This window comes from Gekko japonicus, unplaced genomic scaffold, assembly GCF_001447785.1.
Source record: "Gekko japonicus isolate JY-2015 unplaced genomic scaffold, Gekko_japonicus_V1.1 scaffold8, whole genome shotgun sequence".
NCBI classification, from domain to species: domain Eukaryota; kingdom Metazoa; phylum Chordata; class Lepidosauria; order Squamata; family Gekkonidae; genus Gekko; species Gekko japonicus.
Window position 1 is genome coordinate 3,619,418 of NW_015167057.1, and position 20,647 is coordinate 3,640,064.

General features: G+C 48.1%; 1 protein-coding gene across 1 annotated transcript in view; it reads right to left on the reverse strand.

The window, feature by feature from the left end:
• Positions 1 to 12,101: 12,101 nt before the first annotated feature.
• SP6 (Sp6 transcription factor) overlaps positions 12,102 to 20,647 on the reverse strand; it is a 41,438-nt gene continuing 32,892 nt past the window's right edge. The window contains exon 2 of the mRNA XM_015412444.1: positions 12,102 to 13,969. Coding sequence (XP_015267930.1) covers positions 12,829 to 13,932 — 1,104 coding nt within the window. The 5' untranslated portion in view covers positions 13,933 to 13,969 and the 3' untranslated portion in view covers positions 12,102 to 12,828. The remainder of the gene's footprint in view (positions 13,970 to 20,647) is intronic.

A 20,647-nucleotide genomic window follows, 5' to 3' on the forward strand; every position in this document is an offset into this window, starting at 1 on the left:
ACCTCCAGGCTACAGAGATCAGTTCTGCTGGAGAAAATGGCTGCTTTGAAGGTTGGAATCTATGGAATTATACTCCAGTGAAGTCCCTCCCCTCCCCAAGCCCCAAAACACCCCCCCCCCAAATCTTCAGGAATTTCCTAACCCAGAACTGACATCCCCCCCCCAAAGGTCATTCTGATGCTACTGAAAACACCAGCCCCCACTTGAGAGCAGCATGCATCCTCTTCAACATTCTGTTCCACTCAGGTGTGAAGAACAGGGTTACCAATTCTGGGTAGAGAAATACCTGGAAATTGGGGGGGCAGAGCCTGAGGAGGGCAGGGTTTGGGAAGGGGAGGGACTTTAAGGGGGTTTAATGCTATAGCTGTTACCTTCCCACCGAAGGGGTCCCTATTTATCTACTTGCAATTTCTTGCTTTCGAACTGCTAGGTTGGCAGGAGTTGGGGCCAGCTGCGCCTTGGCGTTTAGTCATGCCGGCCACATGGCCATGGAAACGTCTTCGGACAGCGCTGGCTCTTCGGCTTGGAAACGGAGATGAGCACCGCATCCCCAGAGTCGGCTTCGACTGGCTTTTGAGCAAGGGAAACCTTTACCTTTACGAATGCCATGGCATCCTCCTTCCAAAGAGGCCATTTTCTCCAGGTGAACTGATCTCTGTCACCTGGAGATCAGTTGCAATCCCAGGAAATCTCCAGCCACCACCTGGAGGTTGGCAACCCTCGGTGCAAAACACGGTTCAGTGACATCACACACATATACAAATAAAACCTGGACCCCAAATTCAAGAGGACACTTTTAAGATTTGGGGGGAATCACAGTCCTCTTCCTAGAGAGCTTCCCAGTTCTCTCCAGTACAGTGGCTAACCTTGCCTTTGGAAACTTGGAGGGGGAGAAGGAGGGAGAGAACTGAAGACCACATGGTGCCTCCATGGGTGTCTCTAACCCTGCCATGAATAGGCCATTCTGTGTGTGTGGCTTTCTGGGCTAGTCAAGTCATCACACACGAGCAAAACAAAGGGTCGTGAGGAGCAGAGGGCATTGGCCCGCTGCCATGACATCAGTGACAAAATCTGACCACCCAATTCCAAAGCACGATAACTCATAGTTGAGGGTTTTTAAAAACTTGTTTTTAATGGAAGCAAGGTTCTAACCCTCAGTGCTCTGGGGGGGGAAATAACCCTGAAAACTGTAGGAGAAGGTTTCTACGTGAGGGTTTTTCATGGCCAAACTAGACAGTACATTTTAACACGTGTCCACCATGTGGATTTGTAGCCAGACTGCATCTGCCAGCTTTCCATGGGAATGCAATTTTCAAGCGCCACAGTGGCCCAGTTCAGATCAGGACTGTGGCACCATGGAGAAGGGGCTTCAGCCTTCCCCTCATGCCATTTTCCTGATCTGAAATGGCCCTGGGGGTGTTCTTTGCACTTGGGGAGCTGCAAAGTCTGCTAGGTCTATTTTGGGTCAGGAAAATGGTCCAGGGGGGCATCTCCTCCTTGCTCCATGCCATGGTCCTGATCAGAATGGGGACCCTGCAGCACTCGGGAACTGAATTCCCACAAAGAACTCGCAGCTGCTATCTGACTTCGAGTCCCCATGGAAGGCACAGGTTACATGCAATGTCTAGTTCAGGTCATACAAACCAATAGAAAGTAGCCGAGGTAAGATTTGTTCTTCTCTGTTATGTGCCCATCCCTTGCGACTCATATCTCTCCAGGGCTTCTATGACCAGGTCCTCGTATTTTCCCCAATTTCTGTTATTAAATATATACTATTTCTCAGCTCACCCTGCAACACATACCATGTTTCAGAAAAATCACATTTTGTCTCATTTCAAAGCACCTTATCTCAACTGCTGCATTTTCCTGTCATCAAATATAGTTTTGTGTTGTTTTACAGCACAGCAGTCCAGACCGCTGCCTTATCTGTAAATCATGCTCAGAATAAAGTGTGAGAAGCAGGATGCAGGGGGCAAATGTTCAGAGGCCCACATAGCCAGGGGAAAGGTTTGCTCTCCTTCCTTCCATTCCCAATATCCAAGCAGATGAAAGAGAACTCAACTTTTGTACTGTGTCATATTGCAGTTGCCAGTTCCAGGTTGGGACACACATGGAAATTTGGGGGGTGGAGCCTGAGAAGGGTGGGGTTTAGGGAGGGGAAGGACTTCAATGGGGTATATTGCCATAGAGTCCACCTTCCAGAACAGCTATTTTCTCCAGAACTGATCTCTGTTGCCTGGAGATCAATTGTAATCCCAGATCTCCAGCCACCACCTGGAGCTTGGCAACCAAAGTCGAGTCTGAGGCATGAATCTGTCGAGTGACAAAGCCAAGTTTGAAAACAGGATTCAGGCTGTGGGGGGAGGGGTGTCTGCATCACCTGGGATACAAACAAGGCTAAGCCCCCCCCCCCAATCTGCTTGCAGTTCAGAGTCAAACCTGGAAATATGTCAAGTGATCATAAAATTGCCCTTGAGCACACACGGAGTGCCTGAAAAACCACAACCTACCTTCAAACACATACGATTAAAAAGTAGGGTTTGTAGGGCAGGCAGGCTGGATGTCTCATTTGAAATTAAGTGCTTGGATGAGGGACAGATGACGGCACTGTCCTAGCTGGTTTTTCTTGTCATTAGTCAGAAGGGAGACTTCGGAAAGGCAGTGGGAGCAGCAGCTAAGGGGATCATCATGACTAAGGGCTAGAAACTTGGTTAAGCTGTTCAAGGAAGCTGAAGATCCCGGGTAGTCAGCATCCACATGTGATCAGTTACGTAGGTTTGAGATGTAGAATCTGAGATGTAAAATCCCTTCACCCTGCTTGCTTGATATTTATTTACACCCCTAAATTCCTTTCTTCGAACTTTATTGCATTTCAGCAGGGGGAAATCCAGTCTTCCGCTCAGGGGCTTTACCGATGGCTGCACAAATGTGGGAACAGAAAACGTAACCTATTTGAATTGGAAATAGAGGGGGAGGGGGGAGAAGGAAAAGAAGTGCCTTGCTTCCTTTTAAGAGATGCTTGTTAAAAAATCTTGTGAGGAGAGTTCGGAACATTTAGGGAGAATCTTCCTAACCAAGGGTGAAGACTTGTATCACAAATGTAATCTGAATTTTCAATTAAACCCACCCCTCTAAAAATACTGGCTGGAGTATACGACCCTGGAGAATGGACTTTGCTTTCGGGGGGGGGTGGAAAGCGGGTTCAGCAAGCCCTTCTCTGTCCCACACAACTGGGCCATCTCACTGGAATCCTGGCCTGGCCTGTTTCTCTAGCTTCTGGGAACTGTTCCCGCCTCCCCTTCGCCTGCATGAGCTTCCCCTGAGGCGAAGAGAGTGGTAGGCGAGAGAGGAGTGGGTGTGAGAAAGGAGCAGGTGTCTTCGGCATTTGGCAACCGCTCGGCGGATGGCATGTTGCACGAAATGCAGTCGGCGGATTCAGCCACGAGCCAGCCTCCATATGTTTTTCTCCGTGACTGGAGTTTCTCCCCACATTCATGACTAGATGTTTCAGCCTTCTAAAACTCTGCTTTCTTCTCTGGGGCTGAAAGGCCACCTGTAATGCAACTACAGGTAAACATCCCCGGAAGGTTCTGGCTACCGGCTCAGACCAGAATCCCCAAATGATGCCCAGAATTAGGGTTAGAACAAAGTTCAACCCCAGCAGGATCTTTTAAGGCAAACAAAATTTTATTCAGTGTATAAGCTTTTGTGTGCATGCACTTCAGATACCAAAGTTAGGGTTGCCAGTCTACAGATCCCAGCCTTCAGGTGGGACCTGGGGATCTGTCAGAATTACAGCTCATCTCCAGACTACAGAGATCAGTTCCCCTGGAGAAAATGGGTGCTTTGGAGGGCAGACCCTATGACATTGTACCCCACTGAGGTCCCTGTCCTCCCCAGGCTCCAACCCCAAATCTTCAGGAGTTTCCCAAACTGGTGCTGGCAACCCTACCTCCCCCACCACCAGTGGCCAGGGGGAGGACATGCCAACTGTAGTCCAGTGGAGCCTTGGGAGATTCCTGGGGATTTGGGGGTGGAGCCTGGGATGAGTGGGGCTTTGGGAGGGACAGACCTCAGAGTAGTATAATTCCATGGAGTCCACCCTCCAAAACTTGCCATTTTATCTCGGGGAACTGATTTCTGTGGTCTGGAGATCAATCGTAATGGTGGGAGATCTCCAGACCCCACCTGGAGGTTGGGAACCCTATCTCCAGATTACAGAAAACAGATTTCCTGGCAACTTCCAAGGGCAAAATATATGGTAGATTGTGGGTGAAATACTTCCTCAGATTCCCCCCTTCACATAGGCACAGTCCTCAAATCTCCTGGAATTTCCCAGGTTGGAGTTGGCAACCATATGTTCACTTGATTCTAGATTCCCTTACACACACCCTTCCTCACACGGGCACATGTTCATCTTGTCCTGGATGGTTTGGGCCACTGCTGAAATCTCAGAACACTGGAAGTTGCTCAGACCAGAGACAATTGGCAACACTGGGCCAGGGAAGGTTTGTCCCATTTCATCCCTCTAAAAACAGGTTTGGGGATAACGTAGTTCTCCAATAGTTGCGGTGAATCTTGTCCCGGGGTCCCACACCACTCTTTGAACAAGCCAACCCAACTCTCATCATCCCCTGGGCATCAAACTCCATCCATCATTTGCCGTATTTCTTTCTGTGGGCCCTTTGAAAGACGAACGAAACTACTGCCAAGGCTTAGGCCTGCTCATACCTGGTGAAACTTAAAGAGAGTTCATAATGTAAACATAGGTAGGGGCTTTCATTCCTGTCAGACCTCACCGGAGTGTAGCTATTCTGAATGCCCTAAAACATAAAAGGAGATTTATGGCGCCAGCCCTAAAGAGATTTATAATGCCACCAGCCAGAGCACGTGACTGAGAATCCTCTTCAAGTCTACTCAGTGGAAAATTCCTCCCAGGAAAGTGTCTTTAGGATTGCAGAATGACTTCAGTCTAAACCAAGTGATTTCAGCAGTAGAGTTACCAACCTCCAGGTGTCACCTGGAGATGTCCCGCTATGACAGTTGATCTCCAGATGACTAAGATCAGGTCCCCTGGAGAAAATGGCTGTTTTGGAGGGTCGACTCTGTGGCATTATGCCCTGCTGAGGTCCCTCCCCTCCCTAAACCCTGCCTTCCCTTGCCTCCACCACCCAAATCTCCAGGAATTTCCCAACCCAGAGCTGGCAACCATATTCAGCAGGCTTAGCTTGAAGTAATTCTGCATACAGTTGCCCAATAATATTGATTAGGGTTTCCCTCAGCACTGGATAAGCATAGTCTCAAGAACCAACACTATGGGAAAAGAGAGCAACAACACAGAATATAAATAAGGGTCCCAGCATTAACTTTTTAAAATGCAAGACTTGGTAATGCTGAGCATTCAGGATGGCTGGCGGAAAACTCTGATCATGTGCAAAGCGTCATTCTTCTGCTAAACCCAAACACATACGGGAGAAGGCATCTAGGTGGATTTGAGCACCAGGATGTTTCTCAGAATGTTCAAATCACTCAGAGGAATTAAGCATTCATTCTGGCACACTGGATTTAGGGACCTATTGCCACCTGTTATCCAACAATTACGGTTGCTAACCTCCAGGTGTTACCTGGAGCAATGTTCCCTGTAAGCTGTGGAATCTTGTGAGCCAAAATTCTACTTTGTGAACTAGTGGCATTAAAGCTGTGAGCAAGTTATTCGGCTGCTGCATCAATTAGTTTGCTCTGGAGCCCTCCTTCCTGAGCTGAGACAAAAATCTGTGAGCCGGAGGCTAAAAAACTGTGAGCTAGCTCACACTAACTCAGCTTAGAGCTGACCTGGAGATCTCCCACTATTACAACTGATCTCAAAAATGACCAAGATCAGTTTCCCTGGAGACAATGGCTGCTTTGGAAGGTGGAGTTTGTGGCATCATACCCTGCTGAGGTCCCTCTCCTCCCCAAATTCCGCCCTTCCCTCTCCACCCCCTCCAAATCTCCAGCTATTTTCCATCCCAGAGCTGGCAATCCTACTATTGAGGGGAAAACAGGGTCAGGGTGGAGGGTACCTAGGGCTGTCAGCTCCAGGTTGGGAAATACCTTGACATTTTAGTAGTGGTAGTGGGGTTAGGGGAGGGACTATTATGCCATAGAGTTTGCCTGCCAAGGAAGCTATGTCCTTCAGGTGAACTGACCTCTTTCACCTGGGGATCAGTTGTAATAGCAGAAGATCTCCAGCCACCACTTGGAAGTTGGCAAACCTAGGAGTACCCAGTTATGAAAAAGGGGGGTGGGGGTGGAGAACGCTTTCTGACGCAGGATCGGCGACGCTCTCTCCGTAGGTTCAGCCTCATCACTGAAACTGATCCAAGCTTGTAAAAGCTGCACAGGCCTTTGTTGATGTGCTGGGGGGCAGGGAGAGGGCATTCAAAGAGTGGAGCCATTAGCTACTCCCCTCCTCTTCTCCCCTTTTAAAAAAAGAAGACATGGCAGGATTCTTCCTTTAGGCTGAGTTATGTTTTTTTAACAAGCGTTTCCCAAGCAATTGTAGTTCAATCTCTCCCCCCCCCCTTTTCTGGCCCGGACGTGTCCGGACAACTCCTCGCTGCGTGCCTGCATGAGATCCCACGCAGTCTTGCTCTTCTCTCTCTGAGCATCCTCCTGTCAAAAGAAGCAATGTACACAGCACATGGCAGGCAGGGGAAGGGCGACAGGAGCCAAGAACATGGAAGACACTGCCACAGGCCAGAGAGAAAGAGAGAAAGAGAGAGAGAGAGAGAGAGAGAGAGAAACCCCCACTGGGGATGAGGCAGTATGGCAGATGAACTCCCCAGGGAGGGTCATTAATGGGGAATGAAATATGCTGATCTCCTGGAATGTGAGAAGATGCTTTGAAGCACTGGAGCACATTGGGCATGGCGATGGGGGAAAATTCCCAAACTATTTTTTTTCTCTATCTTAGAGACGCCTGCAGGATTTCAAATGGAGATTCTGCTCATTAGAATATAAATTAGCAAGATATTTTATTATAATTTGGGGATGCTGTTGGGCAAAAAACACAAAGGTTGGATTTTGGAAAGATAGCTGTATGCCTGCCTTATCTCTCAAATATTAATCCCAATAAGACAAAACACACTCAGAGTTGAGTTTTTTTTTTTTTGGGGGGGGGACGCCTGCCAAAACTGGATTTTAAAATCAAAATCTGAAATGGTTTGAAATTAGGCTTTTCTTTAACTGGAGTACAATTTCAACTCAGCTCAAGTGGTTTGGGAATGGCTGTGGTTCAAGAGGCAGTGGCTTAGTGGTAGACAGGGTTGCCAATCTCCAGACGGGGCCTGGCAATTTCCCAGAGTTATCACTAATCTCTGGACTACAGAGGACAGTCCCCCTGGAGAAAATGCCTGCTGACTGCTTCGGAGGGTGGACTCTATACCTGGTTGAGACTCCTTCCATTCCCAAACCCCATCCTCCCCAGGCTCTTCCCAACCCAGAGATGGCAACCACTGATAAGAGCACTTTCTTTGCACATAGAAATTTCAGTCTCTGGCATCTCCAGTTTAAAAGGATCAGTGAATAGATTATATAAAAACAGACCACAACCTGGAACCCTGGAGAACCACTGACAGTCAGTGCATTCTGTTGTTTTGGCTCCTCTTAATAAAAGCAGTGTAGCACGACGGAAGACAGGAGGGCCTGGCGTGATGTGGTCCATGGGGTCGCGAAGAGTCGGACTCAAGTGTGCGACTGAACAACAACAACGACAACAAATAAAAGCAGTGACATGGATTTTGGGTTTGGATTTTGATGAGGACCATTTTAGTCTACTGAGTTGTTATGTTTCCTACATTCATGGAACAACGGGTTACAGTAATCTGCAAACAACAGACGTTGCTAGTTTTTTCTGTGGTGCTACTAATACAAAGCAAGCAACCACTAGTGGCATATGCATGCCACACCCAGTATTCAGTTCCTGTGAACAGATATCCTGACTGCTGCCAGAGTAGATTTGAATAAAATTGTTTTGTCATATGCTTGGTTTGACGGTAGAGTTTTAGCGGGGGATTGCAGATACAAGAACAGTTTGCACTCCTGAAATCCCACCCCTCCTAAAATGTGATGTGTCAAGCACTGACACACAATGCTCACCTGTGGTCAGACCCATTTTCCCCAGAGCTAATTTCAAGACGGCAATTGTATCAGAGGTCGACCTGTGTGCCAGTGCTTTGGGCACCACGTTTCAAAAGCCAATGTTCTCATTTTCAAAGCATTTGAAAAATTATGGGCAAGGAAGAGAGCTAAGAATGGAATTGAGGGAAGGGAAAGATACAGGTGGCAAATCTGCTGGACATGATATAGGTACTGGTACAGGTATACGGTGGTGAGTCTACCACAATGACTACACTGAAGCCATAGGGTAATAAAAACCTTACTAGTATATATTCCTATGCACAGGGGTGTAGCCAGAAAATGTTGGTTGGTGGGGTGTGGGGAAATCTGGGGGGGGGCACCCCAACTGCACCTGCTGCTCCTCTTGTAGTAGCAGAAGAAGCAGCTCCGGCTCCATGCGACCTCTAGTCCCCCTCTAGTCCTTTTGATTGGAGAGGCTTCGATTCCAAGCTGCTTTTCTGTGTAAGCCGGGGGGGGGGGATCTCCGACTCTATTTTGCATTTTGCAATTTTATTTTATTTTTTGAAATTTTATTTTATATTTTTGCATTTTAAAAAACTTATTTAATTTTTGGCCTGGAAAAAAGAAAAAGATGAGACTGAAGCTTCCCTGACTGTGCCCAGGGTTATTTTGGAAACTCCATGCACATCTTACATTTTTAGTTAATTTTTTTTTCAACATATATATTTTTGTCCATGGGGGCAGCACTCATCTGTGGGGAGCATTGTCCTCAAATGCCTCCTCCGTGGCTACGGGCCTGCCTCCAAAACATCCTAACCTGTAGGCCTGCCTATGCACACCCCAAGCACCAGGTTCTATTTATCTTGCACAAACACAACAACATAGTTTTATGTTCTGCAGCTCCCAGAGGTCTTTGGGCCACTGAGACATTTATAAGCTAGCTTCAATGAAGGGTAGAAACTTGCTTTTATAGGTTAAAAAGAGGTTTGGGATTCTCAAATTCTCCACTGAACAGCAGCTTGTATGCTTTTGTGAACTTGGGCAACAAACAGCTTTGCTACCTCCACCAGATCTGGCCCAGGGGTGACCAATTCCCAAATCCCAATCCAAAAAACAATGATTAAAAAGAGGTTTGGGATTCTCAAATTCTCCACTGAACAGCAACTTGTATGCTTTTGTGAACTTGGGCAACGAACAGCTTTGCTACCTCCACCAGATGTGGCCCAGGGGTGACCAATTCCCAAATCCCAATCCAAAAAACAATGGAATGTACATTCCTGACTCTAAGACCCAGTCTACAATTATAATGTCTAGATGCTGTTGTAGGTGGGAACAGGAAAAAAAGGAAATTTAGAGGAAAGAAAAGTCTGAAAAAAATGGAATATTTTTGTTTGGGAGAATAGGGAAAAAACCCCGTTGCCTCATGTACTGGGCAGTGCCAAAGTTATTTCAGCCTTTTGCACTGAGAAGTAATACAGAATTCAACATATTCTACCCATTTGCATGTGGACACAGCCACCTCATGCCAATCATGTTTCTAGGACAAAAAATGTATTCTCCCCTCCCTGGCCAAAAAAAATGCTATCATCCCTTTCCATTGGGGAGGGGACTCCTGCCAATCATCATACTGGCAGCCTGACCGTTCTAACAGAAATGAGTGGGTAGGACAGGGGCTTAAAATGCAACATCCAACATCAGGCCATATTCGAAGCAATCATCCTAATTTTGGGATATTTTGTTCAAGAAGAAAAAGAAGAGAAAAAGAGATTGGATTTATACCCTGCCCTTTACTCGGAGTCTCAGAGCGGCTTACAAACTCCTTTCCCTTCCCCTCCCCACAACAGACACCCTGTGAGGTAGGTGGGGCTGAGAGAGCTCTTTTCAGAACTGTCCTTGAGAGAACAGCTCTGACAGAACTATGGCTTGCCCAATATCATCCAGCAGCTGCAAGTGGAGGAGTGGTGTATACAGCAGCTGGATGGTGCAGTGATGGTTCATAAACTCAGGAGGGGGGGGGCTTCAGTGTTACTTGCAAATTATAGTTCGTGATATTTTTGGTGTATCAGCTTGCCACAGAAACTGGACCACCATAGTATGTATGTTCCACATACCTGCATTCACACCAATGCAAGTGGATTAGGGTTGTGAGCTGACAGCCCCCAGCAGCATAGGGGTGGGACAGAGACTGTGGAAACTGGTGTCGTGCAATGCCACTATGCACCTAGAAGTGACTTCATAGTATCAGCTACACTCTAGAAATTTCCCAAATCTCTATGGTTTTTAATATAGAGTATGGGAAATGAAGAGCGTGATGTGACACCACGATGTCAGTTCTGGGTATACAACCAGCTATAGCCTCACAGTGTTACACAGCAACCTACCCCCCAATTTTTGCTCCTGCAGCAGCCTGGCACCTCTACAGTGCCTATATATAACAGGGTTGGCATGCACCGCAGGCTCCAAACAGAGATAAAACTTCAGTAGTAAATGTCTTTGTGACCCCTTCCGTCTCCGTTCTAGACCCTTTTGTCGGAGCGACTGCAATTCGCACAGGACAAAAACTTCAGCTTCACGAACACAGTTCTCTATATATGTACACGTTTAATTAATTTTCAACTTGGCAACCTTTGGAGCATTTTCACAGGCGAGGTGGGCAATCTCTTCTAAAAATTTACAGCGTTTCCAACACCTGCTACGAACGTTCACATTGCAGTGTTTCCCTACTTCTCTCTTCCCTTGTTAGATCAAGAAAGGCCACTCCTCTTGGGGAGCGAGCCTGAATGCTTCATTTTGATTTGAGAGGGGCAAACACGTGTCTTGGAAGGACTTCCTGTTTCGCAAGTGACTTAAACCGAACGCCAAGCACTGAATGTTCATAGACACCTAGGCTTGTCACTTGGCCTCCTAGTGCAGGCAAACAACCTCCCTTCAGAAAGTGAAGAGTGGGAGAAAAACTGGCCGGAAAATGGCCTCCCTAGTGACGCTTGAGAGTTTAGGGGAAATGTCAAGACTGCCACCCGGAAGTGACATCACATCCTCCCCAAGTTCCCCGTTCCTCAAACACCCCCCTCCCAAGGAAATGCCCTCAAAATCTCCCAGCGTTTGCCAAGGCAGCACTGGAAATCTATCAACAACACATACTTCAGATGGGTCTTAAGCAGAATTTAAAATTAACCCATACTTCGTGTTAAATTAATCTGTACTGTGTGACACAGGGTTGGATCCAACCAATTTTTCCACTGGTGAAAAAGGAAGAAGAGGAGGAGATTGGATTTATACCCCGCCCCTCACTACCCGCAGAAGCCTCACAGGGGCTTACAATCCCTTTCCCTTCCCCTCCCCACAACAGACACCCTGTGAGGTAGGTGGGGCTGAGAGAGCTCTCTCCAGAACTGTCCTCGAGAGAGCAGCTCTGAAAGGACTTGTAACTGACCCAAGGTCATACCAGCAGCTGCAAGTGGAGGAGTGGGGAATCAAACCCAGATTAGAGTCCACACACTCTTAACCACTATACCGAACTGGCTCTCTAGGAAGGAAGTCCTCTTTGGCCAACAAATGCTCATCATGTGACCTGCATGGACAAAAGTCAAGTGAGATGGGGGCTGTACTAAGAAGCAGGGGTCTTGTTGTAGAAAAAGAGCTGCCGGAGCTCATTAGCATAACTCATTAGCATAACTTATTTGCATATGCCACGCCCCCTGACATCACCGGAAGTGACAGAAGGCCACACCCCCTGACATCACCGGAAGTGTGTCAGAAGGCCCGGCTACTTACCCTCCTGCTTCATCCTCATTCCCAAACGGAATGAGGATCGAAGCAGAGGGCGGGGTAAAGAAGGGGGCGGAGCTTCACCACGTGACCGCCCCGCCCCCTAGAGGTTCTCTTCCGGAGCTCCGTACCTGAGAGCTCCCCCCCGACTAGCGCCCTGCTAAGAAGGAAAATGGGGGTGAGATGGACCAAAAAACTGGCTTGATCTAACCTATATACCTGATAACTCCCATTCACAAGTGCAGATGACTGTCACAAGGGAACTTTTAGCATCACTTGTGAAAACATCCATAGTAAGGAATCAGGTTTGGGCTCTGAGATGCTTTTGGAACAGAACGAGATAGCACTGCCTAGGACCAAGTCTAAGATTGAATCCTAGATCCTTCCAAAGAAAAGACACTCAACCAATGGAAACTTGAGTGACAGCAGCTATCTTGCCCACTAAACCAGGGATGGGGATTGAACAGTGGGCGGTTAGATCCAAACCCACAAATCTCTCTACAAGCTTAAACTAAAAAATGAAGTTCCACCAAGTATTTATGCACTTGTGTGTTCTCTGTGTATAACAGAATCTACTAAACCCATCATTTAAGATGGAGACAGGTGAGACCCATATCCCTCCATCGAGATCTGCCCATTTATAACCCGGTCTACTTCAGCAACCATCCTTCAAAAAGCATCCCTCCCATATTCCCCAAAGACACACTGCATGTGAAGACCCTCCCCAAAGCTGCTCAAGGGCTTGGCCCTTCCTAACAACATCATGTTTTCCTCCTAGAGAATAAATAACTTCTCATTTCAAGGACAGAGTCTCATTCAGGCTCACAGGGTGGGACAACCCCTCAGAGCCCTGAGCTAAGTAGACAAGTCAACAGGCCACGAGCGACCGTTACGGAAAGACGGGGGGAGAAGAGGACATCCTCGCTGAGGAATAAAGGCTCAGTTGGGTTGGGAAGCGGCACTCGAAGAGCTTCCGTCGGGCTCCCGTTTGACTTTGGCCGGAGGCTCTGTCCCAGCTTTGGCTTCCCCTTCCGCTTCCTCCTTGGCTCCTTCGTGCGTCTTCATGTGCTTGCTGAGGTGGTCGCTCCTCATGAAGACCCGGTTACAAACAGGGCAGGTGAATTTCTTGGTTCCCGTGTGGGTCTGAAGGTGCCTCTGCAGCTCGTCGGAGCGGGTGAAGCGTTTCCCGCAGAAGAGCCAGTTGCAGACAAAGGGGCGGTCCCCGCTGTGCCACCTCAGGTGAGCTTTCAGGTGCGACGTCTTGGCGTAGGCCTTGCCGCAACCGGGAATATGGCAGTTATGGAGGTGCTTCTTCTTGGAGTTATCAGGGCACTGCCCTATCCTCTCAGCCTCCTGACAGTTGGGGCACCGGCAGGCAGCCTGCCCAGAACTTCGGGTGACAGAACGCCTTGAGCTCTTTGGCCTACCACTACCATCCCCGGTCTGCTCTAGGGGATGAGGCTCCTGAGAAGAATCCAGGGGTTTGACCCCCTCCTGGCCCATAAGGTGTGGTGCCGACTGCAAGAGGTGGTGAGGCGGGCCACAGAGCTGATGTTCTGCAGAGCCATAGCCACCCAGCGCTGGCTGAAGTCCACCCGTGTGGCCTGGCGGTTGGAGACCGCTCTGAAGATCCATCCAACTGGACCCAGCATGGAGATCCCACCATGGATTGACGCCACCGTCTTCAGTGGCGTTGCTAGGATGTGTAGGCCTGAACCAGGGTTCGTAGTGGTGAGCCATATCCGGCGCTGTCTGGAGGAGCTTGGAGTACGAGCCGGGGGCCAGCTGGCTGTCTCCGTCCAGGTCTAACCGCGGAGACCCATGCAGCTCGTAACCAGGGTTGGCCAAAAACTCAGCGTCGGGCCCAGCTAGAGGCAGGTGCTGGAGTTCCGTGGGCTGCAGAGGGGATGGGAAATCTCCCCCGCTCTCAGGGCTGGTGTGGGGCTGGTAGGGCTGCAATGGCTGCAGCTCCAGGTGTGTCGGGGAGGAACGGGGCGTCTCTGAGCGCTGGTTGCCAAGAGAACCACAGACGGCTGTGAGCATTGCCAAACTCCAGTGGTGGGTGAGTTTGCAGACACACCTGCACGGGGAGAAGGGAAGAGAAGAGAAACGGGCCATGAGACAACAACAGCGTTGTGCAAGAAAAATTAACCCTTTCCATCCCATGTCTTGGGGCGGAACTAGGCATCTCACGGAGTTCAGTGGTCCTTTTCTCCAAGTGTTCTCCTCTACAGACTGCAGCCCAAGTTTTAAGGGAGAGGCTATGGCGAGAAGAAGAGGAGCTATTCAACCTTCTCCCTTGCCCTCTGTGTTTCCACCAAAAATCACCTCCCCCCCAGCAGATTTTTACTTCACCCAGGAGTAAAACTTAACCGGTAACCCCTTTCAATGGTGTCCCCTTGAAACTGGAGCTCCTAGAGCTGCAATTTTGTCTTTTAGAAATGGACAGCATATTGTTCCACACTTAGAACTGGTTTTTTAAAAAGTATTTATTTATAACCTACTTCTGTGCCCAATAGGGAGCCAAGGCATTTTACAACAGCTTTCACCTCTTCTCCATTTTATCCTCACAACAACCCTATGAGACAGAGCGACTGCCCCATGGTCACCCAGCAAGCTTCCATGGTAGAATGGAAATTGGACCCTGGTTCTCTCAGATTCTAGTCCAGCCGTGCTCTAGAAATGGACAGCATATTGTTCCACACTTAAGGGCTTGGTTTTTTAAAAAGTATTTATTTATTTATTTATAACCTACTTCTGTGCCCAATAGGGAGCCAAGGCATCTTACAACAGCTTTCACCTCTTCTCCATTTTATCCTCACAACAACCCTATGAGACAGAGCGACTGCCCCATGGTCACCCAGCAAGCTTCCATGGTAGAATGGAAATTGGACCCTGGTTCTCTCAGATTCTAGTCCAGCCGTGCTCTAACTACTACTGTAGGGCTATCTTTTGGCTATGCTCCTGCAGAGTGCAGGGGGTTGGACTAGATGACCTGCAAGGTCCCTTCCAACTCTAACATTCTATGATTCTACACCATGCTAGCTCTCCTGTTCCCACTTCAGCCACAAAGTTGGTTAGAAAGTCTTGGACAAAACGGAAAAGACAGAGAAGAACCCTAAAATGGTACAGACCTATTAGAAATCCCCCATGTCTCAGGGCATTTCAAGCTACAAAATGTTCCTAAAGGCATAATTTAGTTGTCAAAATTTACTCCTCTGGGGAACAGCTGTATGAGCCAAATGCTACTGGTATTTTGGGATTATCCAATAAGTGCTGGTTTGGGATTCCCCGACCTGCTTTCCTACTGTGCTAAATCAACCGGGGCTGCCCTTTCGTGTGGGATACTATGCCAATAGCTATTAGGATTTCTAAATTGGCCAGGAGACTTGGATTGCGAGTGTAGTCCAAGTGTAGTCATGCATGGTGTAGTAGATGGAGTGCTGGATTAAGATCTGGGAGACCCAAGGCCCAGTCACCACTTTGCCAAGGGTGCTTTTCTAGAAGTAAACATCACTGAGTAGCATGGGACTTACGTCCAAGTAGACCTCTTCAGGACTGCTCCCTTGGCCTCAGTTCCTTCTCTATATACGGGGAATACCAGTGACCTACCTCACAGAGTTAACACAGGAGCAAGCACAACGTTAGTGGCCAAGAGTCATGGAAGTATAGAGGCTACAAGTACGAGCTAGAAAGTCCTGGGTTCAAATGTCACCTCAGCAATGAAACAGGACTAATTACAAAATCCTCAGGACCTGTCCGGATCACCATGAGGAACGTCAGTCACACAACTCGTGAGATCTGGCTGGAAACTAAGTTCCCAGGCCAAAGGGGAGCCTAATTCAGATTCAAGTGGGTTCTCATACCCCCCTCCATTTTCTACAAACAGCCCTGTGAGGCATCTGTCCCATTGAGGTCTTTATGGATACAGATGGAGTACATGAAGGTTTCCTCAATGGGGCAAACAGCACCCCTCCAGAGGACCATTTCGGGTCAGGAAAAGAAGCATATGAGGGAAGGCATAAGTCTCCCCCCCCCCCACCCCCCCCCCCCCCCCCCGTGAACTGCTTCTATCTACATTGCAGAGAAATTGTAAGTACCTATATTCTTTGATAAAGCAAACACGGCAACTACGTTTGCAAGAGAAAAAAAGGAAGGAATTGTAGCGTGCAGTTCAGCCTTTAGCTAGGGTGTTCAGTAGGGTTGCCAGCTCTGGATCGGGAAATACCTGTCGATTCTGGGGTGAAGCTTGAGGAGGACACAGTTTGGGGAGGGGAGGGACTTCAACAGACTATAATGCCATAGAGGCCACCTTCCAAAGCAGCCATTTTCTCCAGGTGAACTGATCTCTGATGCATGGAGATCCCTTGTAATCTCAGGAGACCTCCCCCTCCCCCTCCCCAATCCCCTTAAGAACTGCATTTCACAGGCAAGAAAAGTTGAACATTACACCGGTTTCCCTGGAATAGATGTGCCCTTACAAGTTAAACGGAAGAAATCCCAAATGCGACCGCCCACACTAGAAATGTTTTGTGGGATGCCTACAACTTAAAATGGTGTCTTTCCCATCCACTTCTGCTATGGCTGCTTCATTCCCCCTCCCCCCGGTCTGTTCTGCTTGAACATTAGAAGTTGCACCTCCTGCTAGTGGGCCCTCAGAAACATTTACAGACCACATCCCAAGCCAGAGCATTATGAGAACATCAGGAGACACAGCAGCTGCACGTTCCGGTGAAAAACAATACAGATTGCCCCATATGGGACACATCAGGTCCTTTATAGAATAAGGCTTGGAGTTCCACATATGGCACAGAGATCGCTAGATGCAATCTGTTCTCCCAGCTGTGTTTGGTGCAGTTGATACTGCATATCCACCTCCGAAAACTTGCTTCTGTGTATAGATTGCCTTCAAGGTCAGATCAGAGTGTCTATTTTCCTCTTAATGTAGAAAACCAGTGTAGACGTTATGCTCCATTCCATTCATGAAACCCGGAAGTGCACCAGCAGTATTTGTAGTGCCTTATGTATGCAGTCAACATCCCGTGTGAACAGGGCAACATGTGTGGCTTTCCGTATGGGCACTGCATGTTGCCTTGACCTGAATGGCCCAGGTTAGCCTGATCTCCTCAGATCTTGGAAGAAAGTCCAGGGTTGTGACACAGAGCGGCTTACAAACTCCTTTCCCTTCCCTTCCCCACAACAGACACCCTGTGAGGTAGGTGGAGCTGAGAGAGCTCTTTTCAGAACTGTCCTTGAGAGAACAGTTCTGACAGAACTATGGCTTGCCCAAGGTCATCCAGCAGCTGCAAGTGGAGGAGTGGGGACTCAAACCTGGTTCCCCTAGGTTAGAGTCTGTACACTTAACCACTACACCAAACTGGTTCTACACCAAAATAATGTATGTTTTTATTCATATTGTACATTGGGTGATTAATACATTTAAAATAATAACAACATCAACAGCAACAGCAACTTGACAGCGCTTTCCACCACTACTGCACGTTACTGGGTGCACTGCAGGGACCCAAGCCTTTCCAATACATGTAGCTGGAGGACTACCAGTTTGTCTGAATGGAATGCCTGCAGAGTGCTGCCCTCCCACCCAAAATCTAGGGTGAAGTGACTCAGGGATCCTTGCTCTGGGTGCAACTTGAACAGGGGTGGACAATGGATATCAAAGGCTATGCAATGCACTGACAGTGACTAAAACGACATTCAACTGTGGCGTGTTTGTCTCATCTGTCTGGAAAGCAATAAACATGTTTTCCAGATGGAAGATGAAAAGCTCAATAACAGCTTGCTCGTGGGGCTTAGAAGGGGCAGCAGACCAGGCGTCTCGCTGGCAGGCGCTCATTAGGACTGTGCCTGCCAGCTTTATATAGTAAGGCACATTCAGCCACTGAATACTGCTGATGAAGAGGGAAAAAAATCTGAAGATGTGCGGCTCCAGCAGCTGATGAACCGCCAGTGGGGTCCCCCCCCCCCCCCCCCCCTTTCCACAACAGTTTTGGAGTTGTCTCATTTTAAAACACCAGGAGCACTGTGCTGGAGCACCAAGAACCCGGCAATTCAACAGCAATACTCCAGAGAGGCCCACAGCCATCCCTAACTCGCCCGCAACTACTCCTCACAGGGCCCAATTTACTGGTAAATCCTGTTCTGTATTTTTACCCATGACACACCATTCCCCAGAAAACGGTGAGATGTTACGTTCTAGGGAAGGGCTGGCATTGGATGCAGAATGACTGGGCACAGCACTGACTCAAATCTTTCATTAGAAAGAACTCAAAGAGGTGTTTGGCTGTGAACCGTCGAGGCCCGGGACAGTCGATCTTGCAGTGTGAGGGACCCTGCTCCTCTAAGCGTTCCAACGGAGTTCAGATCCCTAGCACCTGACGCAACAGGCTGCACCTCTGATGCTATTAAAATATACCAGTCTAAATGAGGAATTTTTCTATTCCTGGATTAAAGGGCCAGTCCACACATTACAAAGTCCTTATGTCTCTCACATGCCCACCCAGGGCGTCTCAATGAGACAGGGTTGTCAGCAATGCCTTGGCTAATGATAGGAGATTTTGAGGGTGATGCTTGGGGATTGCAGAGTTTGGGGAGGACGTGACATCACTTCTGGATGACATTCTAGGAATTTTCTCTGCTCTACAGTAAAGACCACAGAGAAGTGGACATTCCTAGACTGGAGGCCATTTTCTGGCCATTTTTTTCTTACACTCTTCAATTTCTGGGGCAGGGGACTGGGGCTGAGAATGAATTTACCCACCGAGGGCAGGGAAATGGCAAGCCTACAGTCAGATGTGCTCTGAGACTTAATTCTCAGACATACACAAGCTCATGTAGATCAGGAGTGTGGTACATGGGCAGAGGGAAACTTAACTCCCCCTCCCTAAGATCTATACCATTTTCTGAATTGAAACATTCCAGGGAGCCACTATGTGCCCCATCGGCATTTACAGCTGTCTTTCCCCAATACGACAAATATTGGCATCTGGAAACCATTTCATGTTCAGAAAGTACACAGAGGAAAAGGCCTAAGCCCCCTCTGCTTACATGTCACTATCCCGATCTGAATTGGTCCTGGGTGTACCTGGGAATTAGATTCACACCATGGAATTCCCACAGCACATCTGATCCACATGACCCAGGGTGGACATGATGTCATTGTCATGTATAGGGTTTCCAGCTCTGGGTTGGGAAATATCTGGAAATTTGGGGGACAGAGCCTGCAGAGGGCAGATTCTTGGTGTAGGACGGGACATCAGCTGGGCTTAAATGCCATAGAGTCACACACCAAAGCACCCGTTTTTTCCAGGGGAACGGATATTGGTCATCTCTGGATCAACTCTAATAACGGGAAATCTCCAGGTGCCAGGAATTTATTAATTGGCCTCATGTCAGCCAGAGGAGATTATCTGGTAAGTCCTGCATTTGTACAACACAAGAGACACTACAGATGCCATTTCGCCCATTTTACAGACCTGGAATTGCTATCAAACATACCCTCGACAGGGAGCTGTAAACCAATCTAAAATTCTCACAAGTGCATCCATGTAATAACCACGCTTGCAAAAATGCTGCAACATTCACACAATACTTATTTTCTTAATGTACTCCCATTTCTTTTTAAGTGTAGACTTTTAAAAGGTCACCCATGAAGCTGCCTTTTAGAATCTACTGAATCCTTGTTGGAAGCACGGCTCCCCCCCCCCCCCAAGAATTTGGGAGACTGTATTTTAAAGCATGCCAATGATGTTTTGAAACGTATGCACATCCCCTTAAAACAGGAGTCACGACACTTCAAAACGGATTCAAGGCAGGTCTAGCTGTGTAGTGTACACACTGCAGGTTTCCTTTTAAACATAAAAAAAGACTGGTGGCAGAGGTGGTTGTGGTGAGGTGTGGGGTGGGGAAAGAGCTTTAAACACAGCTTATCCTCCTTTTCTTCAAAAGCTTTCCTTAGAGACAGACCCTCTAATCGTCGGCTTCTAAGAGGCAGATAACAGTAATTATCTCATCTGATCTCCAGCCCACTTAACTGGGACGAGGCAACTCTTTTGCCTCATCCTGGTGGAAAGACTTGCTGTGTACTTACTCCCCACCCCCCACCCTGCTCCACCCCCGAGAAGAAAATAAGGGTCTGATGCCTGCCAACCAAAGGCACACACACTCAAAAATAAATTAAGGGGCGCTTTAAGAGTCTAAACGCCTCTCCAAACCACCAGGGTACCCACCAGTCTAAGAGACATTTCAAGCTGTAGAAAGGCACTGCAGCTAGTAAACCCACCATCTTTCTGAACATTCTTGTTCCACTGAACAGATATGCTTAAGCTGTTGCAGATTTTCTGGGTTGTATGGCTGTGGTCTTGGCGTTGTAGGACCTGATGTTTCGCCAGTAGCTGTGACTGGCATCCTCGGAGGTATAACACAGAAAGATGGAGTACTCTCTGGGTCAAATATACCTCTGAGGATGCCAGTCACAGCTACTGGCGAAACGTCAGGTCCTACAATACCAAGACCACGGCCATACAACCCAGAAAATCTGCAACAGCTAATGAACTCCGGCCGTGAAAGCCTTCGACAACAAATATGCTTAACTCTATACAGGGGTCATTTCGTAGAAAAAGAGGTGCAGGAGCTCATTAGCATAACTCATTAGTGTAACTTATTTGCATATACCACACCCCCTGACATCACTGGAAGTGTGTCAGAAGGCAACACCCACCACTCAGGCTCCACTGGACTG